The following is a 26,088-nucleotide window of genomic DNA, read 5'->3' as shown; positions in this document are numbered from 1 at the left end:
CCCATTGACTAGTTTTCAAACTTGTGTGACTCTTCATTTTTTCCATTATATTTCTGTGTGGCCCATGATTGATTTTTCCTCCTGCAAGCCAATGACCCTATAGGAAGATAGTCTTATTATTTTACCTTGAAGGAAGTATTAATTTTTAAATATACCTTGATTGATTCATAAAGTTCCAGATCAAGTAGAGAATTCTCAGGCATTCTGAAATTACGATTCCCCCAAATTCAGAAGTTATGGCTCTTTCCACTAAAACCTCAGAAACAGAAAAACTCATTTTCTTTGGATAACACATGTGAACATATAATTATCTCAGAGAAGCAGACAAACTCTTTGAAATATTCATTTGTTCATTCATTTACTCATTCATTCATTCATGTGAGTATTCAATAAACATCTGTGGAGTGTTGAGTAGGTGGTAGGCACTGGTGAAAACATTGGCTGTTAGAAGAATTTTATGGAGAAGATGCATTTTGGGAGAAAAATCAAAAAGTCAAATTGATAACAACACCTGTTTTATTTTAGTTGATTGCATGTGTTGTCAAAAAGAAAAATTGAAATGAATCTGCTTAAGGTAGGCTAAGTAGATTCATTTAAGAAGGGAGTTGAATGAAACCCCACGGTGAAACTGAGTTTTATTTTCCTTTCTTCAGCCAAGAAAAGTCTCAAATGGCAGCAGCCCAAACTACTTGAACCCGACGACTCTTAACCTGGCCCCCTCCCCACCTACTGAATTTCAAGGGGTTGGTGAACCCCCTGAATTATGTGCAAAATTATGTATGTTCATTTTCTGGGCTTCGTAGCGGGTATCAAGTTTTAAAATTGGTAACCTCCTATAAAGGGGATGGTGACATTCCATAAATCTGAGAACCACTGACTTCTATTCAAAGAACCCCCTTCATTTTAAGTAACCAAGGAAGTGACCCACAACAAACAGGATGCCTTAGAAACCAGTTCGATGAGCACTGTAAAGTTTTTTGTGTTATGAATTAGCTTACTAATTAGTTACTAGCAATTAATATTAGTTAATAAAATTGACTGCTTATGATTAATGATGTCAGGTATTACCAAGTGTTAATAATAATGAATAGTATTAATAATGACTAATTATGTAATTGATTAGTAACTGGAAAATCTTTAATGTGCCTTTCAGTGCTGCTTGGATATCAATGATAATTAAAAATTCCACAAAAAACAGTGACCATACAATAAATGATGAGGAATTACTGTTTGGCCAGAAACTTCACCCCCAAGTAGAGACCTCACTGGGCTACAGGTAGCTCTCTGTGCGTATCCACGTCTGGCCCATGGTAATTACCTACAGACTAATCAGTAAATATTGATTGAACAAATGAGAGAGCCTCATTGTGGCCCCTTTCCTTGCCCCTCTCTGGCGAGACCCTCTGGAGTTGAGATTGGAGCAACATGCTGGAGAGCTTTTCTTGCCTGCATTCCGAGCCCAGAAAAGTGGAATTCAGGTGACTTAGATGGCATGGCTAGCCTCCGCCTGGGCTTGGGGGAATCGCTTCTGTTTCCCGTTCACTTGCTCTGCATCTGCTCTGGTCGCTGCCAAGGGCCATCTGAGGGCACTGTGACGAGATGTGATGTCTGGAGGCTGCGGTGCCCAGGTGCCAGGGCTTGAGGCGTACAGTCCAGGCCTCTCTGTTGCCCCCTCTGCCTTCTAGTCTTGCGTGATACAAACAAAACATAAACTAAATCAATTATCATAAGGTCACAGGTCTAGCCCATGAAAGACCAGACAAAACTGAAAAGAAATTAAACTACAGCCAGACGTAATTAAAAGAAGTTTTGGTAGAAATTGAGCATGATAACGCGATGTGATGATTCTTTTTGGAATGGCATCTGGTACATCACCCAGGACATAGGGCTTGAAAACAAAGCTGTAAATGCCTTGTAGTTAATAGTCTGGCTTTAGATTGATTTCTTTTGCCAACACAGCATTGGGCAAAATATCATAGAACAGGGCAAAAAGAAGCATGAGACAAGGCTTTTATCGGGGGCTCAGTAAGTCTTTCTGGAAAGATGGGAAGGGGAAGGTCTTTTGGTACCAACAGGCCCACAGCATGTTAGTTCTTATTGCCGTCTGCTGTAGCCAGGGTTAGAGATGGTTGTTCTCAGATAACTCGGACTATCATTTATTCTAAGAATTACTGGGTCAATCAGTCAATGTTCTCCCCAGGCCTGTCTTCGAACACCAGCAGGAGAGCTTATGGGAGATCAGGGCCCTCCTGTTTCCCTCCCAGAATTCTGGAACACCTCCTATGTCCCTGGTATCACCCTTGCTCACCCACTGCAGAGCCATCGTCCAGGAACTTGGGCACCCGTCTAAAATCCAGGGCCTTGGTGGTGGGGCAGCCTTAGGATTGAGTCCCTGCTCATGGCGGGGGCTGTGGTATGCTATGCACAGATCACTGGGCCCTTCTTGAATTTCACATCATTAAACTGACCCCTGAATGCCAGATACATCTTCTAAAACCCCCTCTTAACATGTCGTCACTCAAGAATCCACAGTGGAGCCAAATTGCCAAAAATCTAAGCTTTTCATCCAAGTGGTCAAATTCCTTCTCTCTGTCTCCTCTTGTCTTATCCAGCCTTGTTTTCTTATTCCAATTTAGTTTTTTATTATGAAATATTTTAGACGTACAGAAAGTCTAGAAAATAGTATTACAAATGTTCAAGCACCAAACATTCAACTTAAGAAATAAAGTAATGACAGTTACATTTGCAGCACCCTCCCAGTGCTTTGTGAACAGATCAGAACAGATCGGGGAGCAGCCACAGCAGCAGTTGAACTAAGTGCATCAGAGCAAGGGCTGTGGAGTTGGCTGTGGAATTCCCAAGGGGAATTCTAGCTCGGTACTTCCTTGCTGGGCAAATTTTGGGAAAATCATATAACCCCTCAGAGCCTCAAATTCCTCATCTATAAAATGGGATAGCACTTTGGTAGGCTGAGGCAGGAGGACTGCTTGAGGACAGGAGCTTGAGACCAACCTGGGCAACACAGTGAGACTCTGACTCTACAAAAAAAATTAAAAAAATTAGCTGGGCATGGTGATGCACACCTGTAATCCCAGCCACTCAGGAGGCTGAGGTGGGAGGATCACTTGAGCCTTGGAGGTCAAGGTTGTGGTGAACTGTGATCACGCCACTGCACTCCAGTCTGGGCTACAGAGTGACAGCTTGTCCAAACAACAGAAAAGGGATGATAAGATGTGTATCTGTGTGCCTCCCAGAGTTGTTGCAAGGATTAAGTTTGGTAGTAAGTAGAGTGCTTAGTTTACTATTCAGAGTAGCAAAGATGTGGAATCAACCCAAATGCCCATCAGTGAGAGACTGGATAAAGAAAACGTGGTAGATATACACCATGGAATACTCTGCAGCCATAAAAAGGAACAAGATAATGTCCTTTGCCGGGACATGGAGGAAGCTGGGAGCCATTATCCTCAGCAAACTAACGCAGGAACAAAAAACCCAAACACTGCTTGTTCTCACTTATGAGCTGAACAATGAGAACACATGGACACAGAGAGGGGAACAACACACCTGGGGCCTGTTGGGCGAGGGTTGGGGGGTGGGGGAGAGCATTAGGAAAAAGAACTAATGCATGCCAGGCTTAATACTTAGGTAACGGGTTGATAGGTGCAGCAAACCACCATGGCACACGTTTACCTATGAAACAAGCCTGCACATCCTGCACATATATCCCAGAACTTAAAAAATAAAATAAAATACAAAATAAGTGCTTAGTTAGTGCGGGGCACAAGGGGAACCCTCAGCAAGTGGTAGTCATGGTTACCGATGCTGGCTGTTGGGCTATCATCATCTTGGACTTGGTGCAGAGTACCAAGCTTATGGGAGAGCAGGGGCCTACTATGTTTCCCTCTTGGAATTCAGAGGAGGGATGGGCCCCAAGGGAGCAATTTCCCTTACTCCAGGGGAGAACCAGGCAGGAAGGTAGGGAATGTCCCTTGGTGTGTGCTGTGGGCCAAATGACTGGGGTGCTTGTTGGATTTCAGGTGCTCGTTCTGGCTGTGAAGCAGCTATTCCCAGAGTTTGAGTTTATGTGGCTTGTGGATGAAGCCAAGAAGAACCTGCCTTTGGAGCTGGATTTCCTGAATGAAGGGAGGAATGCTGAGAAGGTGTCCCAGATGCTCAAGCATTTTGACTTCTTGAAGGTAGGTGGGACGAGGCAATGCAGGGTATGGTGGTCTGGTGGAAGAATGTGGGTCCCTGCCTTGAGCATTCCTTTCAGGACATAATTGGGACATCTTCTTCCTGAGTCCTCTTACTGAGGATGAATGACGTCACTGGTGATGTGCATTAAATCCCTTGAAGGCAATTTGCAAAGAAATATCAAGTGTGATTGTTGACCCATTAGTCAATTAAACAGATGTTTATTGAATAATCGACAACTACAAGACACTGAGCCCTAGCCAAGAACCTATATGCCGTGGTCTCTGCCTCCGTGAGGCATGGGATGGTGATGATGATGGCGATGCTGATAGCTAACACTACTGTATGCTGGGACTGTTTTAAACACATGTGTTTTACCTCGGCTCATACAGTTGGTTCTGCTGTAACAAAACATATGTGTACCTAGAAATACTGCATTTATGCAAAATCACACAACAGAAACCACAGAGCTTATGGGGGAAATAGAGTTAGGGGCATAACACTCAAAAAAATTCATCAGTGGCTGGGCACAGTGGCTCACGCCTGTAATCCCAGCACTTTGGGAGGCCGAGGTGGGCGGATCACGAGATCAGGAGATCGAGACCACGGTGAAACCCCGTGTCTACTAAAAATACAAAAAAATTAGCCGGGCGTAGTGGCGGGCGCCTGTAGTCCCAGCTACTCGGAGAGGCTGAGACAGGAGAATGGCGTGAACCCGGGAGGCAGAGCTTGCAGTGAGCCGAGACTGCGCCACTGCACTCCAGCCTGGGTGACAGAGCGAGACTCCGTCTCAAAAAAAAAAAAAAAAAAAAAGAAAAGAAAAGAAAATAAGAATGAATAAAAACCAGTAGCATAGTTTTGCACATGTTAAATGGCTAAGAAATACATAAGACCACAATACACATGGCACTTTACCTTGAGCCTGCTGTGGAAGTGGGCATCAGAAGGGTTGCTGCTTGTTAGTTTTGTGAGGTGGTGGGAGGAGTCCTTTGAAATGGGGCGGAGGCCAGGTGTGGTGGCTGATGGCAGTAATCGCAGTTCTTTGGGAGGCAGAGGTGGGCGGATCACTTGAGGTCAGGAGTTCAAGACCAGCCTGGCCAACATGGTGAAACCCTGTCTCTACTAAAAATACAAAAAGTAGCTGGGCATGGTGGTGCACTCCTGTAATCTCAGCTACTTGGGAGGCTGAGACAGGAGAATCGCTTGGACCCAGGAGGCAGAGGTTGTATTGAGCCGAGATCATGCCATTGCATTGCAGCCTGGGCAACAGAGCGAGACTCCGTCTCAGGAACAAAAGAAAAAAAAAAAAAAAAAAAAAGAAATGGGACAGAAAGTTGTAAGGCCAGATGTGCGTGACTCACCGATTCGCAGCGATGTCGAGGTGTGTTTGTTTTGTGTATTCCAATGTGGCACGGCTCTGCTGGATGCAGCTTTCTGCATTCACAGTGTTTCTCGCAGATGATAGTACACATAAGCACATCCAAAATTTGCATTATGATCAAACTGTTCCCTAACATATCAATTGCATTGGAACAAATTTGTGTTTTCAAAACAAGTATTATAGCAGAACTGTTCTATGTAATAAGAGACACTTAATGTGGGAAACAATATCAGATAATATGAAGTCGCAGCTGTCAGTGCCCCATGAGAAGTACGGCTTCTACGTGCTCTGAGGATTCAAAAGTAGGGACTCCCATGGCCTACTGGGTCAGGGCAGACTCTGCTGAGAAGTTGGCACTGGAGCTGGGTTTTTTTTTTTTTTTTTTTTTTTCTTTTTGAGACAGAGTCTCGCTCTGTTGCCCAGACTGGAGTGCAGTGGCGCGATCTCAGCTCACTGCAGTCTCCGCCTCCTGGGTTCAGGTAATTCTGTCTCAGTCTCCCAAGTAGCTGGGATCATAGGCATGCGCCACCATGCCATACTAATATTTGTATTTTTTTTTTTTTAGTAGAGATGGGGTTTCACCATGTTGTCAGGCTAGTCTTGAACTCCCGACCTCAAATGATTTGTCCACTTTGGCCTCCCAAAGTACTGAGATTACAGGTATGAGCCACTGTGCCCGGCCCTGGAGCTGGTCCTTTTTTTTTTTTTAATTAATTATTTTATTATTATGATTTTTTTGAGTCAGAGTCTCACTCTGTCACCCAGGCTGGAGCGTAGTGGCACAATCTCTGCTCACTGTAACCTCCACCTCCCGGGTTCAAGCGATTCTCCTGCCTCAGCCTCCCGAGTAGCTAGGACTACAGGTGTGTGCCACCACACCCGGCTAATTTTTGTATTTTTAGTAGAGACAGGGTTTTGCCATTTTGGCCAGGTTGGTCTCAAACTCCTGACCTCAAATGATGCACCTGCCTCAGCCTCCCTAAGTGCTGGGATTATAGGCGTGAGCCACCGTGCCCGGCCGGAGCTGGTCTTTAAGGACCGTCCTGATGTTCTCTCAGGGCACACAGGAACTGGGGAGAGAGATGTATGCCACACCACTGTTTTTCCAACACATTTGTCCTTCCTGAGGTGTGTGCCTATTTACACATGGTTACCCCCTTTATCCCAACAGTGCAGGGCTTGGAGGGCTCTTCTGGTTGTCTACACTGAGCTTAGCTTCCAACTCTAGGACAGATCACCCTTCCCTCTTCTTCAGCAGACCTGGAGAATGCACGAGAGGGGTCACCAAGCCCTCAGGAGCTCCATGTGTAGGTTCCAGAGCCAACAGTCAAGCCGTGCTATTCTTGGGGAGGATGGCTCAGAACATTGGATCAGGGAGAAGGGACTCTCTCATTCTTCCCTAAGGTGTCCTTGTGGCTTTTGCAGACATCATGAGAAATGGAGGAAGTGTTTATATTTTTGCTGTCCCGATTGACTAACAGGGATGGAGTGACTGAAGATGTGTCTATTCTAACCACTTGAGAATCCACAGGAGGAAGAACCACAGCTGTGGTGATCAGTGCAGTGTCTTGACACATTGACTGTGGTGGAAGATATGAAGAAGTTTAGCTCTTTGTGTGTGGTGAGGGTCGGGTACGTCTCCATACTCCTGATATGCTTGACTGGCATTTTGTTGGCTGCCATTGTCGGTGTGGATGTACAGACCCTCTTGTGTGTGTAAATCCAGGAGTGCAGCCTAGATCTGGTGTCACTGCCCCAGCCTTGGAGCTCAAACCACCAGTTTAGTGAAAACTTGGCTCTTTCAGACAAGTGATAATATTAACTAATTAGCATAATGCTATAGAGTCTAAGACATGCTTCTACTTGCTTATCCCATTTCTTTTATTCCCGAGCTTGTTGCTGTGCTGGGAGCTGAGGTTTGTCCCTGCTCTGGAAAACTTCTCATCTAGTGGAGGGACAGACACAGCAATGTGTTGTTGTAGTGCAGGTTTGTTAGCACCATGACAGGCATTCATCTGTGTTTCTGTGGATTCCCAAGAGGAAGTAGGTAATTCTACCCAGGATAAAGGGTTCTGGTGAGTGCTTCTAAGAAGTATTGACTGTAGGCAATATATATTGATTATTTCTTCTTCATCAGGAGCTGCTGCATTGAACACTCTGCAGGTACTATGGTGTCGAGTCCTTCCAGCAGGCATCAGCCCATATTGCAGAGGAAAGTTGGAGTAGAGGTGCTAGGGCAACATCCCAGATTTTCTGACTTCAAGTGTGGTGCTCCTCTCAGGATACTCTGCTGCCATTTACCGGCAGGGGTGCCCCTCAGAGCCAGAACTATGAGCCAGACAGAACCATCTCCTCTACTGTTCCCATGGAAACAGCAAAATTGTCCCCTGGCTGGGGCCAACTGGCAAGTGCCAGACCAAGACATGCAATAATAACAATAACATACATTTTTCAAATGAGGATGCCAAATGGATAAATAATGAATATACCAATTTGACCTGCTGTTTCCAAAACTTGCACACCCTTCCTAAGACGGTGGTGGAATTAAGGCTCTTGAGTAATTAATTTTGCCTAAACACATAACAAGGGGGAAGTGAATTTTGCACTGTGAACCCAGTTCAGCTCTTAAAACTGGAGATAGATTGCTTTTGCACACTGGCTCCTGATCACAACATCTGTGCATAATTAAGCCTCCACAAAGACTTTACCTCTCAGTGTGTGAGGCATCTTCCGGTGCTTATGTGGGGTTTAAGAACCTCGGCCCTGTGCTATAAATCTCCCAGGCTCAGACAAGCACTGAATGCAACTATGGTGTCAGGGGAACTGGGAGAGGGTGAGGCGGCAGCTAGGCTGAATGGTTAAGGCCAGGCTTAGTAGATCTGGCAGCAGAGCGTACGTGCCAGGGGATGGAAACAGGACAAGTGGTAGGGTTTGTGACTCACCTGGGGACAAGGTGGCAGGGGAGAAGCTTTATAACCACAGAGTTTGGGACTGAAAGTGATGAGAGCATTTCTATATGTGTGGAGGTGGGGATAGGTGTGCAGGGCCACACCAGGGTTCCTTAGTGTGAGGTAAGGAGCCCAGGACTCTAGAAATTGTGGACAAACCCTGAGGAGATGTGCATGCTTTTTGGGAAGTATGATAGCTTCCCATGAATCTCAAAGATCAGGAACCACTGATGTATAGTAATTAATATATAACTTTTTTTTGCAGAGTGCTTTGTATGTGTTTACTCTTTAATCCTTACAACAGCCTCACAAGGGAGGTGCCATAATCACCCCCATATCATCAGTTGGGAGACTGAGGCTCAGAGCTATCAACCCTTTGGGCAGGGTCACAAGGCTCACCACTAAGGGGCAGTGAATAGAGGTAGCCTGCTCCAGAGCCTGCATGTTCACCCTCCATATGGTTCTGCTCTGTGGGGAAGATGTGAATTCCAGTGAACCGTCTAGAGCATAACTCTCAGCCCTGGTGTGTATCAGAGCCCTCTGTGAAACTCGATGTGGCTGTCGTAAGAGCAATCGATGTTTTTTCCAGCAGCTGCTAGCGTCTGGTTCCATGTCGAGTGCCAGGACTCTGCTCGTAGTTGTAGGAAATGGGGGCGGGGGTGGGGTCGTGCTTCCATTGTAACCATTATCACCATATTTTTGGGGGAGAAACTGGTGTTCAGAGAGGTTATATAACTTACCCACAGTCACACAGCTTTTAGGTGGCAGAGCTGGGGCTCCAGCCAGCAGCCTGACTCCAAATCTGCTGGTCTGACTCCAGGTCTCCAAGCCTTCTGCTGTCCTGGACTTGGGCTCCAGGAGGACTGTGGGCCCAGCGTGATGGGCGCCGTCTCAGACAAGCCAGGCACGGCCTGCTTCGTGGGCACATTGACCAAAGCATAGAAACAAAGCAGAAATGTGAGGTCAGGGCCAGACTGTGAGGCTGAGGCCCAGGGTCTTGGGCTGGAACTTCCCTAATTGGCGTCCTCCTTCTTGGGGTCCAGATTGGCATCAGTGTGGGAGGCAGGAGGAGCCCACAGGAGAGAGGCCTCTCCTGGACCTCTACAAGAGGTAGACCCCGGGCCCAGGGGCCCTAATGGTCAGGGTGTGACCCTGCTGGTGGGGCCACTGAGCACCCTGGCCATGAACTTCTTAGAGTTTCATTTTGCTTTGTTTGGAGGTGGGGTGGGGAGTGTAGGGTGCTTATTGACTCTTTCAAATTTCTCTTTTTCATTTTTTCCTTCCTTGATAGAAGAAGCATAGGACAGGAAATGTGGGCGCTCACTTCACCCCACATCCCCAGGTCTTCCTGCCCATCTGGTGATTTAGGGGCAGCTCACTTTTTTTTTTTGGTTTTTTTTTTTATTATACTTTAAGTTTTAGGGTACATGTGCACAACGTGCAGGTTTGTTACATATGTATACATGTGCCATGTTGGTGTGCTGCACCCATTAATTTGTCATTTACATTAGGTATATCTCCTAATGCTATCCCTCCCCCCTACCCCCACCCCACAACAGGCTTCAGTGTGTGATGTTCCCCTTCCTGTGTCCAAGTGTTTACATTGTTCAATTCCCACCTATGAGTGAGAACATGCAGTGTTTGGTTTTTTGTCCTTGCGATAGTTTGTTGAGAATGATGGTTTCCAGCTTCATCCATGTCCCTACAAAGGACATGAACTCATCATTTTTTATGGCTGCATAGTATTCCATGGTGTATATGTGCCACATTTTCTTAATCCAATCTATCATTGTTGGACATTTGGGTTGGTTCCAAGTCTTTGCTATTGTGAATAGTGCCACAATAAACATATGTGTGCATGTGTCTTTATAGCGGGATGATTTATATTCCTTTGGGTATATACCCAGTGATGGGATGGCTGGGTCAAATGGTATTTCCAGTTCTAGATCCCTGAGGAATTGCCACACTGACTTCCACAATGGTTGAACTAGTTTACAGTCCCACCAACAGTGTAAAAGTGTTCCTATTTCTCCACATCAAAACCCTAGAAGAAAACCTAGGCAATACCATTCAGGACATAGGCATGGGCAAGGACTTCATGTCTAAAACACGAAAAGCAATGGCAACAAAAGCCAAAATTGACAATTGGGATCTAATTAAACTAAAGAGCTTCTGCACAGCAAAAGAAACTACCATCAGAGTGAACAGGCAACCTACAGAATGGGAGAAAATTTTTGCAATCTACTCATCTGACAAAGGGCTAATATCCAGAATCTACAAAGAACTCAAATAAATTTACAAGAAAAAAAACAACCCCATCAAAAAGTGGGCAAAGGATATGAGCAGCTCACTTTTTTAACTGAGCAGGAGCAGTTTGGCATTTTGCAGTCATTTCCATGTTATGTCTGTCCAGGGGCACCTGCGGTTCTGAAGCTCCCATGACAAATTCCACTGTTTCCCAGGTTTCATATTTTAGTCATTTCAGATTTAAGCGGCAGAAGCAAGGGGCACATTCTGTGGTTAGACTGGAATGGTGATGTTTGCAGGGAGACCAAAGAGGGGGAAACCCCAGTACACCCAGGACCCTGATACACAAGCACAGAGAAGCTCCAGCCTGTGGGTTTTCTGTTTCCACCTGTGACTCTTTCCTAGCTGGTTTTTTTTTTTTTTGAGATGGAGTCTCATTCTCTCTGTCAGCATGGCTGGAGTACAGTGGTGTACTCTTCGCCCACTGCAACCTCCGTCTCCCAGGTTCAAGCGATTCTCCTTCCTCAGCCTCAGTGGTCTGCCCTCCTCAGCCTCCCAAAGTGCTGGTATTACAGGCGTGAGCCACTGTGCCCAGCCCCTCACTGTTTTTTAGGCTGCCTCTGGCGGGCCTGGCTAGAGATTTGACCTCTTGTCTCCAGAGCCTTAGGGGCCCACTGTCAAACATAGGTTTCCAAACAAACCCAAGGGAAGAATTTAACCCGAAAATATGTCCCATTCATTTGGAAGCCATGAACAAAAACAACAGGCAGGGCATGGTGGCTCGTGCCTGTAATCCCAGCACTTTGGGAGGCTGAGGCAGGAGGATCTCTTGAGTCCAGGAGTTTGAGGCTGCAGTGAGCTATGATAATGCCGCAGCATTCCAGCCTGGGTGACAAAATGAGACCCTGTCTCTAAAGAAACCAACAAAGCAACAATAGCAAGCATGCACTCACTTTTTTAAAAAGAAACTTTTTGAAAAATGCCAAGCACGTCTAAATTTTAAGTTCAAAGTATCAGTTTCACAGATTTCTCTATTGGCCCAGATTTTCAAATGGCAGAAACCGCAGGCAAGCAGCAAACCAAAATAACACCTTGCTTTCTGTTGGAAACTTTGTTCCAACTATAGCATTTCACTTGTATGTATAGTCCCCATTTATCCTCAGAGGTCCTTACTGAGATAGGGCAGAAACAATTCTGCTTTCCAGTGAGGAAGACTGGGCTGTACAGAAGTTAAGTGCCTAGTCTAAGACACAATGGTATTAGCAGAATTAGGAACAGGAAATAGGTCTGTTGACTTGAGGGCCAGTATGTTATTGCTAGATGAATTTGGGTGGTCAGGATAAAGGAAAATCTTACTCTCCAAAACATTTGAAAAAGATGCCCATGTTTCTTTATTTGTAAGAGGAAATAAACTCCTCACAATTTGGGGGAAACTTGGCATGCTGGAAGCCCAGTAACTCCTCCCTCCTGGCTGTGGGGGTACTGGTGGGTGTCCCTTGCTCACATGGCAGCCTGGTTGCATTCCAGTTTCTTGCCCGCTCCTGGAGAAATCTGTTCTCTTTTTGGTTTTTGAGTGTTGTGAGAGTCAGAGAGGGTTGGAGAGTGTATGTTAGTAATGCATTTGTCTGTAGGCAACTGAAAGCCTCATTTAGAGTGCCTTAAACAAAAGAATTTGTTGTCTTCACATAGCAAGAAGGTTTGCAGTGGTTGCCTACTGACATATGGTTTTGCTGGTTAACAGTACCAGAGCTGGCATCTCAGCTTTTTAAAATTTTTTTATTTTTCCTCATTGTTGCAAATGGCTGCTACAGCACCAACAATCACATTCACATTCACTTTCAAGGCAGGAAGAGAAGTGGAAGAAGAGTAGCACTATGCAAATACTCCTTTTTTTAATCAAGGAAATAAAAACCTTCCCAGAATCCCCTAGCAGGCTTCCGTTTATGTTCATAAGTCAGAACTATGTCACATGGCCATACCTACTATAAAGCAGGCAAAGAAAGTATTTAGGTTTTTAATTTTTTTGTTTGTTTTCAGACAGGATCTTGCTCTGTTGCCCAGGCTGGAGTGCAGTGGTGTGATGTATAAGGTCACAGCTCACTGTGGCTTTGACAGCGATCCTCCCACCTTAGCCCCCCAAGCTGGGATCACGGGCGTGCACCACTATGCCTGGCTAAGTTTTGTATTTATTGTAGAGACAGGGTTTCGCCACGTTGCCCAGGCTGGTCTTGAACTTCTGAGCTCAAGCAGTCCGCCTGCCCCAGCCTCCCAAAGTGCTGGGATTACAGGTGTGAGCCACCCTGCCTGGCCCCAGTATTTAGTTTTTTTCATCTCTAGGGAAGAAGAGGGTTGGGAATAGATGTTGGGTTAATATCCAATGTTGTCTGCCCCAGGAAACATGTTTTCCTACAGGAAACAGGCATGAGAAACAAAATTTATCATCTGGTTAAAATTCAGTCATTCGCTCAATACACACAATGCACCCATTTCCCAGGTGAAATATTGGAGGCAGAGGGAGGAGCCCGAAGTAGGCCTGGTGGCGGGATGGGGAGAGGAAATATCCTTAACAGCAATGCCCAGGTGTGAGGCATTCCAACATTTTCCTCCCAAGTCCCAATTTTAGTTTTGGCTCTTAACAGTGTTAGAAGGCACTGAGGAGAGTTGGCAAAGCCGGTCTCTAAAGGAGTGGGCAGAGGCCTGCTGAGCAGAGGTGGAGTAGCCGGCCTCCCTCTTGGCCTGGCTGCCCCATCCCCACCGACAGCGCTGAGGTCCCTTCCGGGCCTCTTCTCCCTTGCTCTGGGAGTACCCCCTGTTGCTGTCTGGCTCGCTGTGCCACGTTGTCATCCTTGCCCAACTCCCAGCCTTCCCAGACCATCTGACCTGTCCCTTCCTATCCTAGGTCCCCCGAATCCACTGGGACCTGTCCACGGAACGGGTCCTCCTGATGGAGTTTGTGGACGGCGGGCAGGTCAATGACAGAGACTACATGGAGAAGAACAAGATTGACGTCAATGAGGTGAGGTCAAGAGCTCAGGGCTGCTGTGCCAGGGAACATGGGCTTGGTCAAGGCTGCCCAGGAAGTGCCTGTGTGTCCAGGTGAGGCCTCAGAGTCTGGCCCCCTTGTTGTCTGGAGAATTATAAACTTTGAGCAAGAAAGATTCTTTCAGGTCATTTAGGCCAACCCTGTGCACACGGCGGCCTGCAGGGACATGCTGAGCCCCTTCTGCCATTACCTGCTTTTCCTTTGTACCATCTGAGCCCCACAAAGCAAAGCGGCCACAGAGAATAATGATGCAAAATCAGTGGGACTTAATCCTTCTGGCTCTGTGGGGCCTGTCCGCTGTCTCTTCCCTCTTCCTGCCCTTCTCTCTCCTTCCCACTTCCCAGATCTCAAGGGATCAGGCAAAAAGGGGACAGCAGCAGCCAACTGCATCAGCCTCCTAGAGCAGGAAAAAAGAGGTGGGCTTTGTATGTTCCCCCTCCCATTCCCCTTGTCCCAGGGAATACTGGCCGGTGGGTAGGACCTGTCCCCCACTTTCTGCTTCCTGGTTGCACAGGGTCCCACAGGAATGGGTGGAATTGTACTTTTTCAACAACATTCATAATTTCATTTTTATGTTTTTAGAGATGGGGTCTTCCTCTGTTGCCCAGACTGGTGTGTAGTGGCACAATCATAGCTCACTGTAATCTGGAACTTCTGGCCTCAAGCAGTCCTCCCACTTTGGCCTTTCAAAGTGCTGGCATTACAGGTGTGAGCCACGTGGCGAGGCTCAACATTGATCATTTTAATAGTGTCTGCTGTATGCTAGGTATGGGGGCTCACAGGGGGACCAGACCCAGTCCCCAGAGCTTAAGGAGTGGGCAGAGGCCTGCTGAGCAGAGGTGGAGTAGCCGGCCTCCCTCTTGGCCTGGCTGCCCCATCCCCACTGACACTGCTGAGGTCCCTTCCGGGCCTCTTCTCCCTTGCTCTGGGAGGAGCCTCTGTTGCTGTCTGGCAACAGAGTTAGACACACATCTAAATCCTTGCTGTATCTCAGGCAGTGAGAGGGTGTCAGCAGAACTCCAGGGAGAGTGAGGAAGAGGCACTGAGGCCTGCCACAGGTTGGCATCCCCAGCAGGATGAGTAGGAATTTTCCAGGGAGTGGCTTTGCAAGAAGGGGAAGGGAATGGGTGAAGTTTGGCAGGGCTGGGGCAGCGTTCCTTGGGGTATGTGGGGAGATAAGGTAATGGTCTTGGGTGTGACCTTGAGGCACTGTGGAGTCACTTCAGGGTTTTGAGGAGTGCAGCGACATGTTCTGCACTCTGGGATGGAAGGAAGGAAAGGGGCCACGCCCAGTGGAGGTGAATGCTTTTTTGCTTTTTTTTTTTTTTCCGGGATGGAGTTTTGCTCTTGTTGCCCAGGCTGGAGTGCAATGGCGCGATCTTGGCCCACCGCAACCTCTGCCTCCTGGGTTCAAGTGATTCTCCTGCCTCAGCCTCACAAGTAGCTGGGATTACAGGCATGCGCTACCATGCCTGGCTAATTTTGTGTTTTTAGTAGAGACAGGGTTTCTCCATGTTGGTCAGGCTGGTCTCGAACTCCTGACCTCAGGTGATCCGCCTGCCTCGATCTCCCAAAGTGCTGGGATTACAGGCGTGAGCCACCATACCTGGCCGTGAATGTTCTTTTCTATTCCACTCCCCATGTCCACAGGCAGTGCACGAAGATGAGCGTGAGCATGTGGTCCCAGTGGGGAGATGTCCCACAGGAGAAAGCCATACCTTGGCTCAGCAGATGAGCCTAGGGGGATGGCAGGAGAGTGTGGTGGTTGCACAGGCCTCCTGGTGGACATGTGACCACTGTAAATGGGGTCACTACCTGCCTCCAAGAGGGGTTGTGAAGACTATGTGAGTTAGGGTGCAAGCAGTGCTGAGCACAGTGCCTGGCGTGTGGCTAGCGTTCCAGGAGAGTAGCTGGGTGGTGGTTGTTGATTTCCTTATATTATCTTTGGGCTCTGTTCTTTCTTTCTCCTTTTACCATTAGCGTTTATTGCATGCCTAACTCCCTGTGCCAGGCCCTTTTCTCCAGATAAACTTATGAGGGTGGTCTCATTGTCTCCATTTTGCAGACAAAGAATCAGAGACTCAGAGAGAGAAGGTCACATGGTTTAATAGAGGTGGGATTGAAAGCTGGGTCTCCCTGATTTCACTCTTCCTGTTAGGCCACAAAAGAGGGGCCGCATCAAAGTGCACAGAGCTGCTGCCAGGAGCATGGTGGGAACGTTTCACTGTGGCTAGCTCAGGCCTTCCAGGAAAGCTGTTGTCCCCCGACTTGGGGAACAGTGCTTCAATAACCCATTCAAGGGCCTTGGGGTATGTGTGGGGTACAGGCAGGCTACACCAAAACAGATACCACCCTGTTTTACCCAGAGCAGCTTTGCCAGTGCCTGAGCTGCCTATGGGGCTTTTCTGGAAGGGTTCTGCTGCTTGGAGGGAAAGGGATGAGAAAAAGAATTCATCCTTCTATTTTACAGATAGGGTGAAAAGTTCTGAGAGGGAGCAAATGTCTTTCCTGAGGTCACTTGGCCAGTAACACAAGTCGGGGCTTCTGACTCTGCTGCCTTCACTGGTGGCTTCTAGGGTGGTGTGTGGGAGGTGTTCAAGCAGAATAGTCTTTGGTTCCAGTGGCGAAGGGATTGGATGGGATGGGAGGCCACCTCTGGCCTTCCCTGAACGGCCTTATAGGGAAACAAGGTCTGTCGCCTGCTGATCAGGAAATATCCCAGAGGCCTCACCCCTGCCAGGTTCCTGGCATTTACTTACTACCAGCTGTGGAGGCATTTTCATTCCAGCAGCACCCTCAAGTCCATTAATCTCTTTGGATCCAGTGAGCCCAGAGCCGTAATGGTGTTTAATCAGAGGCAACGTTGATTTTCCAAACAAATGCAAACATAGAAAGGTGCGCTCTGGGTAGTTGTTTGCTTATGACTGAGCGTGGTGCCTGGGCCGGAGAGGGCAGCTAGGCTGGAGCTGGGCAGTAGGAGCTGGGCAGGGCGTGCCCTCTGAGGCCTGGTCTCATCTGCTCTTGCCTCCCCGCTCTTTTGATACCTTGTAGATAAAGCCAGTGGTCTGTGCAGAGCAGATCCTTGGTAGACATCCTTAAATTAGTGAATGGGTAAACAAACCAGCCTCACACCCTAGATTGGCCTCTACTAGGCAGGCCTAGGGGATAGTGTTGGTTGTTTTCTTGTGGATATGCAGAATGGGGCAAGCTGATATCAGAGTTATTTGGGGAAAAACAATAACTAATAATAATTATAAGCAACTAATATGTGCCAGGCATATGACGCACATAGTCTCTACTCATTACAGCCCTCCTGTGCAGTATATATTATTAACCCCATTTACAGATGAGAAAACAAATGCTCAGAGAGGTTAAACAACTTGCCCCATATCACACAGCTAGCAGGGGTAGAACCAGGGTTTGAACTCAGATCTGCATGACTCCAAAGTCCTTGCCCCTCTACCTTCTCCATTTCCCTGCCAGGGATCTATAAGTTGGTGCAAAGGTAATTGTGTGTTTTGTTTTTTATTTCGGGCCGTTGCAAAAACCATAATTCTTTTTGCACCAACACAATATCTTGGGCTGCTGGAACCTGGAGCCACTTGGTAACTAACTACTCAGAGGAGCTGGAGCACCGACCGAGAAGCATTGCTCTGCACCAAGGCAGTGTCTGAATGTGACACCTCTCTCTGGCTTACATCAAGGATCACTTCATAGAAACATTTTTCTGTTTTATCGTACCTATCTCTAAGTAAGTGATTTTGTGGGGACTGTGTGACTTAATGCACAAACAGTGCTTTGCACAGTGCCTGGCATGTGCTAAGTAAGTGCCCCAAAATGATAGTGAGATGAATGTTGTTGTTGTCGTTGGGCTGTTTTTTTCTCTTCTACCTCCCCAACTTTTTGTTTTTTTAAACCATTAATGTTTACTGACTGCCTGGCTCTATGTACCAGGAGCTTTCTGTATTATCAACTTATGAGGGAGGTCTTATTGTCTCAGATTTGCAGATGAAGAATCAGAGACTCAGAGAGGGAAGATAACTTACCTGAGGTCACAAATTTTAATTGTATACCTCAGTAAGTTTCCATGTGGATATAATATGTAATCACTGTCCAGATAAAGTTACAAGTCATTTCTAGCTCCCTGGCAAGCTCTCTCATGTCCCTCCCAGAGCTAATGCTCTTCTGAGTTCTGCCACCATAGATGACCTGCGCCCATTATTGAACTTCACATAAATGGAATCATACAGTTTTGGGATCTGACGTCTTTGTCATCAATGTGGGGCTCTTCTGGAATCTATTTTGTTTCATTGGTCTATCCTTGTAATGCCACACTATGTTAATTTCTTAATCCCCAGTCCCTGGCTTTTAGGCTTTGCATGACTTGGTAGCTCTTTGGCAGTCTGAGATGATATTATTAAATACTTACTTCTGCAGAAACCCCCACAGTGGGCTATGGGCCACTTTGGTGCTCTAAGTACTGTCACTTACCATCAGTGGTGTTGAGAGTAGATTAGGGACAGGCCTTACTCTCTGAATAAATTAATCTATCATGTCTCTTACCAACCAACGTCAAAGCCACGGCCTTGAAGACTGCGGAGGAGTGTGTGTGTGTGTGTGTGTGTGTGTGTGTGTGTGTGTGTGTGTGATGAAAGATTCCACAGTCCTGAAAGTTTCAGATAGACTCCTGAGGTTCTAAAGTCTCCCTAGGACTGTGGTGCTCAGGGAGCCAGCCCTGGAGTGACTCCCTCCTGAGGGCAGCCTGGCTATGAGCATTCCTTGGGGAGGGAGGTACAAGGGCTAGATAGGAGTGACAGGGGGCGAAAGTCTTACTCTGAATCCTAGGGTGTAGTGTGATTAGTGGCATCTTAGCTGCCATAAGCAGATGTCTATCCTGGAAGGTGGCTGTAGAAGGAACCCCTCTTGAGGTGGGTGGGGATGGCTCCAGAGCCCCCTAACCACTTGTTGTATCAGCCTCACTCTGCTTCGAAGAGGCCTCCTCACCCTATAGCATCCCAGTCCCACTCGGCCCAATAGACTTGGATGGGGAAACAACAGTTTAGCAGGCAAGAGGGATAGGTTCAATCTCTGTCCTGCTGGTAGCTTGCTGTGTAACCTTAGGCAAATCACATCCTCTCTCTGGTCCTCAGTATGCTTATTGAAGGTGTGGGACTAGCTAGGCTCTAACCAAGAACATTGATTCTTCAGCTTGGTGGGAGCTAAGACTTGTTCACCAACCATCTCTTTTAGAATCACTATAGGGGAAAAAAAGGAATCACCAGGGGAGCTTATTTAACAATGCAGATTCCTGGGCCCTACTCCAAACTCACTAATCCAAATCTAGGGTGGAAAGGATTGTAGAAGTTTGCAAGAATCTACATTTCAACAAACTGTCCAGGCAGTTCAGACACTCACTGAAGTTCAGGACTCCCCATACTCAAACATGAAGCCAGGGGCCCAGGCCTTGCCAGGAGTGCCATCTGCGCTCACCCTGCTGATCTGCACCTCCAGGCCCGAGACAGCCCTGCCCAGGGGTGCCCACCTGCCAGCAAGCACGGGCCTCGGGAGCCAGAAGCCTGCAGGGGCCCTCATTTGTTTGTGTCTGTGAGCCCAGAAGCAGATATTACCAAGGGCCTGACCTGGTGATCATATTTGCCAGTCACTTTAAGAGCTGGCGACAATGACTGTCATTGATCTCATTAAAAGTAAAGGTCGTGCAGGAGTCCGCTTTCCCGGGCTGGATGGCGCCTCCCCAAGCCACAGAATGACTATTGATTGCCGGACCTTTATCGAAGGTTAATTGGATTTCAGTGAGTGTGTGTTTAAGATCCTGCCGAGGCTGAGGTTCAATGTAATTTGTGTGAAATTAGCCAAGAAAGAGGTGACAGAGACGGGAGTGTAGGGGCAGCAGGGACAGATGACTGGAGGTCTGGTGGGCAGACACTGCTGTCCGTGAAGATTGGGGTTTTAGAAGGGACACCAGCCTGGCTGTCCCAGTGACGTGGGATCCAGGAGGCGAGAGTGCCAGAGCTCCTCAGTGGTCATTGTGTGGACTTAGGTTCAGTCCAATGTCCTTGGGGTGGTGCTCCTGGTGTGTGGTGCAGCCTGCAGAGCCCGTCTGTTCCCAGAGCATCAGTCTCCATCTTCTGTCAGGGTCGGGTGGGGATCTGGGGGTTTAGCTGGTACTTTTAAAGTCTTTCAATCTTTCTTTTTCAGAACCCCCAAATCTCATTTTCAGAGGTGCCAGGGTCCCTCAGTTTCTGAGCCTGCTTGAGGCTCAGCAGTAATCATTATAAAGTTCTCCTATTGCCAGCTTAGGAGTCCGTGTTTTCTAGCCTGCTGAGTCACTTCTCGGTAGCTCCCTGCAGCAAACACAATTTTGCTTATCTCACTTTGCCTTCTGTTGTTGCCTCTCTATTCTTTTCTTGTTGTGGTGGGGTCTTTGCCTTCTTTACTACTTTTAGAGTCACTTTAGTGGGGTTCATGAAGGAGTAGAGTCAGTGGCCTGGGTTCCACCTGCCATGCTTAGCCAGAAGCCCTTGCTATGCTTCTTCTAGTAGTTCTTAATTCCATTCTGTGTCATTGCAGGAGCAGTGAAAAGGTCTCACATTTGCTTTCAGCAAATGTTTTATTGAGCAGCTACCATGTGCAAGCACTGAGTGCACTTGCTATAATAGAGGTGTGAACAGAGTGTGGGAGAGGGTGGGGCTGGGTGAGGTTTTATAGAGGTTGGGTCCTGGGTAGGAAGAGCAGAGAGTTTCAAAGTTAGGGCTCCTGAGATTGTGTATTGGCTCAGTAAGCACATACAAGCATTCTGTTTCAGTCATCAAACAATCCAGTGGGTTACTCTCTTGTATCCCACTTTACAAAAGGAAACTGGGGCTTCAAAAGGGTGGGTAGCTTCACCAAGGTGGCACAGCTTACAAGTAGCAGAGCCAGCACCTGCTGGGTAAGCACATCCTCTGAGTGTGAGTTTTCTCATCTATGCAGTTGGAGAGATAACATCACTTACTGCATAGGGTCATTGTGTGAACTTTGCAAACTGTGAAGTTTTGTAAAAACAATGTTACTATTACTTATAATTCGTGAGTTCATGGTTCACAGAGGCATGTCTTCCTCCATAGAATCTTTGAGAATCCTCTTTGCTCCCCTTCCTGCCCACTTACCTCTATTTTCTGAGTATAAAGACTTGGAGTTGGGTAATAGTCATCCATTAAGCATATGGTGAACCCCCCTCACCCCCACTGTAAAAGCCATGCTGAAGTTTCTACCTTTCCCCTTGTCACCACCTCCAGTTGAATAGGACATTTGCATTTTGGCTCAGTGTCATTTTTCCCCTGCTGGGCCTGTCTGGCTCTCTGGTAGAAGATGCCCAGACCAACATAGAGCAGCTGCGGAGGCATGAAGACTTTCTACCAAATTCACCAGAAGAAAACATCTTCTTCCGTGTCCATCCCTTCACAGCTTCTTGGACCAAATCTTTAAAAGAGCTTGGGGATATTAGAGGGGTCCAGGTGCATGAGATGAGTTCCTGGAAATTAATTTCCTCAACAGCAAAGGTGTCAGGAGTGGGTAACTGTGTTGCTGTGGAGTTGGCCTTCCTGGATTCAGGTGCTGGCTCTGCTACTTGTAAGCTGTGCCACCTTGGTGAAGCTACTCACCCTTTTGAAGCCCCAGTTTCCTTTTGTAAAGTGGGATACAAGAGAGTAACCCATTGGATTGTTTGATGACTGAAACAGAATGCTTGGTATGGTGCCGGGCCCAGCATATGTGCTCATCACATGTTGAATTATGCTGAATTCCACCCCTTGGAATTTTGTGGTGTGCTGTGGTGCTAGTAGTACATTATGTGCCAAAAGATGGGGGAAACATGTAGGGAAGACACCCTTTCCCCATTTTTCATATTGACCCAGGTAAGGTGGAAAGATAGGAAAGTATTTCTTCGGACTGAGTTGTTGTTCAAGGCCAGAGATGCCAGATGTCTCTGCTTTTCCTCCCTTTCTCTGTGTCTTCCCGTAGCCAAGGTCCCTAGGACCCCTCCCACCTGCTCTGGTATCTGGGTAACTTTAATGAATGTCTCTGGCCAGAGACTTGAGGAGGCTCTCTGGCCAGAGAGACTCATTAAATACCACATGCCATGCCTCTCTGTGATGTTCCTTTTCAATCCTAACCTAGAGAAGCTTTCACTAGGTGCCTAGAAGCTCCAAAATTAGAGGAACTTCCCATTTCCTGTTATTTTACTCAGCATCTCTTTGTATTTATTTATTTATTTTTATATAAGTTTTCACTCTCACCCAGGCTGCAGTGCAGTGGCATGATCTCAGCTTACTGCAGCCTGGATCTCCCCAGGCTCAGGTGATCTTCCCACCCCAGCCTCTGGAGTAGCTGGAACTACAGGTGCACGCCACCATGCCTAGATAATTTTTGTATTTCTTATAGAGATGGGGTTTCGCTATGTTGCCCAGGCTGGTCTCGAACTCCTGGGCTCAAGCCATCTGACTGCCTTGGCCTCACAAAGCCCCTCTTCTTTCTTCCTCACTTTCTCTCCCGACACCATGTGTGGTCAAAGAGGTTCCCAGCACCTTTGCGCTTACAGATGCCACCTCAGCGTTTGTTAGTCCAAGATTGCCCCACCCATGGACAAGTTTGGACTCCATGCTGGGCAGCTGTTTTTAATCTGAGGCTTACAAATCCCAAAGGGGGTTCCTGGGGACAGGGGTGGAGATTATGGTAAAATGCTCTAGGGCCAGCACCAGTGGCTCATACCTGTAATCCCAGTGCTTTGGGCAGGGCTGAAGTGGGAGGATCACTTGAGGCCAGGAGTTTGAGACCATCCCATCCTGGGCAACATAGTGAGACCTTGTCTCTACAAAAAAGTAAATTAGCTGGGCATGGTGGCACATGCATGTAATCCCAGTTTTTCTGGAGGATGAGGTGGGAGGATCATTTGAACCCAGGTGTTCGAGGCTGCAGTGAGCCATGATGGTGCCACTGCACTTGAGCCTGGGCTACAGAGTCAGACCCTGTATTTTTTTTTTTTTTTTAAAAGCTCTAGGTCTGGTCTAGTCTTTCAAGCTGTTATGCCTCAAAAAGCCTGGGCAGAAACTGGAGGAAAGGCAGAGAGAGTTTGAATGATTAACTTCCTTATAGTTAATATCAAGCTACTCATGTGATTATCAATATCCTGTAACACCAACCCCCTGTTTCCTTCAGAGATCTTGGCCTTTCTCTTAAGACGCCCCCCAGGAACATAAATAGATTTTCTCTTGAGGGTGGGAGTAAATTAATCCATGTAATTATAGAATAATTAAAGTACTTTTAGCCAATTCAAGTTTTGAGAAAAGTCCAAAAATAACTCATTGATTTAAATATTATTTACTAAATTAATTCTCTACTCAGTCTTCTTATAGATTCCTGGTTTTTTCCCCCTCCCTGCTGTTAGAGAATAAAGGCATTGCATAATAACTGAAATCACTTATCGTGAATAGCACATTCTTTTTATGTGGAACAATTAAAAGATTTCTCATTGACTTTTTTTTTCTAAATGGCACTGTACTGTAGCTTTAGTTAACAGTGTGGTTTTGGTTAGCTGACAGTCCTGGATTTCCCACTGAGACTCTTTTTTTCAAAATGCAACATTTTGCCGGCTTCTGGGGTTGGAGTGGGGTGGTGTTCAGACGTCTTTGGTGCAGTCTCTGTCTCCAGGAGGAGCTTCCCTGTGAGTGGAGAGGCGGGATAACAGGGCGATTGAGGCCTGTTCTCTGGAGCCAGTGCTCCTAGGTTTAGACTAACTGCCGACCAAGTGACCAAACTTTCTATTTTGTGTCCTGATTCCTTCACCTCTTTACTGCAGAAGATGGCAGTGAGTGCTGACTCTGTTAGTGTAAAGTGCCTGGCACGGTGCCTGGTATAGTGTGTTAGCCATCATTATTTGTCATGCTGGACCCCTGTCAACTTCAGTAGGGATGGCACCAGGTTCAAGAGGCCAAAGAAGAGATGGTGAATGAAACATAGACTTAAACAAATGGTTTATATGGGGGAACTTACAAGACAGTTCAGTGGCAGCAGGCTGGACAGGAAAACCACCACCACTTGTAAAAAGCATGCAGTTCATATCGTACTTTCACTTAGTACCCTGTCTTCAGCAACCTCCACCTAGCAACCCATATTTCTGAAGTTAAGTCAGGTGTGTCTGCCGTAATTGTCTGCTTACGTTAAGTTATTACTGTCGGATGTGTCTATCATGCCCCGTTCTAAAAAGATGGTGCGTCCTGTCATTATGCAGATGCCACCGTTCACAGGGCATGGGGCAGTGTTAGGGACACAATGATCTGTTCTTAAGCAAGACACATAATGTATTATAGAAGGGAGAGAGGGTCGTGTGCCCAGTAATGGCCTTAGGTTGCTCCTCAATTCCTCTGAGTAGGAGGGGGCTGGCTTCCCTCTTCTGGGAAATTCAGTTCCTAGAAAGACTAACACACTCTAAGAGATGTTATCCAACACTTATAAATAAGGCCAGGAGAGTGTGGTGTGACATTCTTGGGCATTGTTCAACCAGCTCCCTAGAGGATTTATTTTAATATCTAGGGAAAGGTACTTTTGTTTGACTTTGCTATTGACAATTAATTAAAGGCACAGACTGGTCATACATCAACTTGAAGAGCTTATCCAGTAGAGACGCAAATAATTTCTGTCTAGTATAAAAGATAACCTCAAAGGTTGTGACTTTTTTTAATGCCTCATAGAACAGTAACCTGTTTTTTAGCTAATCCAGAAACCTTAGTCTCTTATTCCGTTTAAATGCCCATAAACACCTACTTCCTCAAAATTCTCTTTGAACCAGCTCTACCATCTTACTTGCCCCCTTATTTATTTTATTTATTTATTTATTTATTTATTTATTTATTTATTTTTGAGATGGAGTTTCACTCTTGTTGCCCAGGCTGGAGTGCAATGGTGTGATCTTGGCTCACTGAAACCTCCATCTCCTCGGTTCAAGCAATTCTCCTCGGCCTCCCAAAGTGCTGGGATTACAGGCGTGAGCCACCGTGCCAGGCCTCAGTGTGTAGTCTTTTATTCCTCACCCTTCTCCCCAAGTCCCCAAAGTTCATTGTATCATTCTTATGCCTTTGAGTCCTTATAGATTAGCTACCACTTGTAAGTGGAAACATACGATACTTGTTTTTCCAGTCCTGAGTTACTTCACTTAGAATAGTGGTCTCCAATTCCATCTATGTTGCTGCAAATGCCATTATTTCATTCCTTTTTATGGCTGAGTGGTACTCCATGGTGTATGTATACCACGTTTTCTTTATCTATCTGTTGGTTGATGGGCATTTAGGCTGGTTCCATATTTTTGCAGTTGTGAATTGTGCTGCTATAAACATGCGTGTTTAAGTGTCTTTTTCATATAATGACTTCTTTTCCTCTGGATAGACACCCAGTAGTGGATTACTGGATCCAATGGTAGTTCTACATTTAGTTCTTTAAGGAATCTCCACACTGTTTCCCATAGTTGTTGTACTAGTTTACATTCCCACCAGCAGTGTAAAAGTGTTACCTTTTCACCACATCCATGCCAATATCTATTATTTTTGATTTTTTGATTATGGCCATTCTTTCAGGAGTAAGGTGGTATTGCATTGTGGTTTTGATTTGCATTTCCCTGATCATTAGTGATGTTGAGCATTTTTTCATATGTTTGTTGGCCATTTGTATATCTTCTTTTGAGAATTTTCTATTCATGTCCTTAGCCCACTTTTTGATGGGATTCTTTGTTCTTTTCTTGCTGATTTGTTTGAGTTCCTTGTAGATTCTGGATATTAGTCTTTTGTTCAATGCATAGCTGTGAATATTTTCTCCTACTCTATGGATTCCTTCCACTCTGTGGATTGTCTGTTTACCCTGCTGATTATTTCTTTTGCTGTGCAGAAGCTTTTTAGTTTAAGTCCTGTCTACTTATCTGTGTTTTTGTTGCATTTGCTTTTGGGTTCTTGGTAATGAAATCTTTGCTTAAGCCAATGTCTAGAAGAGTTTTTCTGATGTTATCTTCTAGATTTTTTTTTTTTTTTTTTTTTGAGACGGAGTCTCGCTCTGTCGCCCAGGCTGGAGTGCAGTGGCGCAATCTCGGCTCACTGCAAGCTCCGCCTCCTGGGTTCACGCCATTCTCCTGCCTCAGCCTCTCCGAGTAGCTGGGACTACAGGCGCCCGCCACCACGCCTGGCTAATTTCTTGTACTTTTAGTAGAGACGGGGTTTCATCGTGGTCTCGATCTC

The 26,088-nt window shown here is 46.5% G+C and overlaps 1 protein-coding gene across 10 annotated transcripts in view; it reads left to right on the top strand.

Annotated features, from left to right (window-relative positions):
* ADCK1 (aarF domain containing kinase 1) overlaps window positions 1-26,088 on the top strand; it is a 130,680-nt gene that overhangs the window by 90,809 nt on the left and 13,783 nt on the right. For 7 of the 10 annotated variants that reach the window (XM_055288620.2, XM_055288623.2, XM_055288622.2 and 4 more), the window contains 2 exons: window positions 4,038-4,196; window positions 13,670-13,786. In XM_055288620.2, the coding sequence (XP_055144595.1) occupies window positions 4,038-4,196; window positions 13,670-13,786 (276 nt within the window). Of the gene's footprint in view, window positions 1-4,037; window positions 4,197-13,669; window positions 13,867-20,401; window positions 20,493-26,088 lie in introns of all 10 variants that reach the window. The other 3 variants (XM_055288624.2, XM_055288621.2, XM_055288618.2) reach the window with 2 other exon arrangements.

This window comes from Symphalangus syndactylus, chromosome 8 (assembly GCF_028878055.3).
Source record: "Symphalangus syndactylus isolate Jambi chromosome 8, NHGRI_mSymSyn1-v2.1_pri, whole genome shotgun sequence".
NCBI lineage: Eukaryota > Metazoa > Chordata > Mammalia > Primates > Hylobatidae > Symphalangus > Symphalangus syndactylus.
Note: the sequence above shows the minus strand (reverse complement) of the source record. Positions and strands in the feature narration are given on the sequence as shown.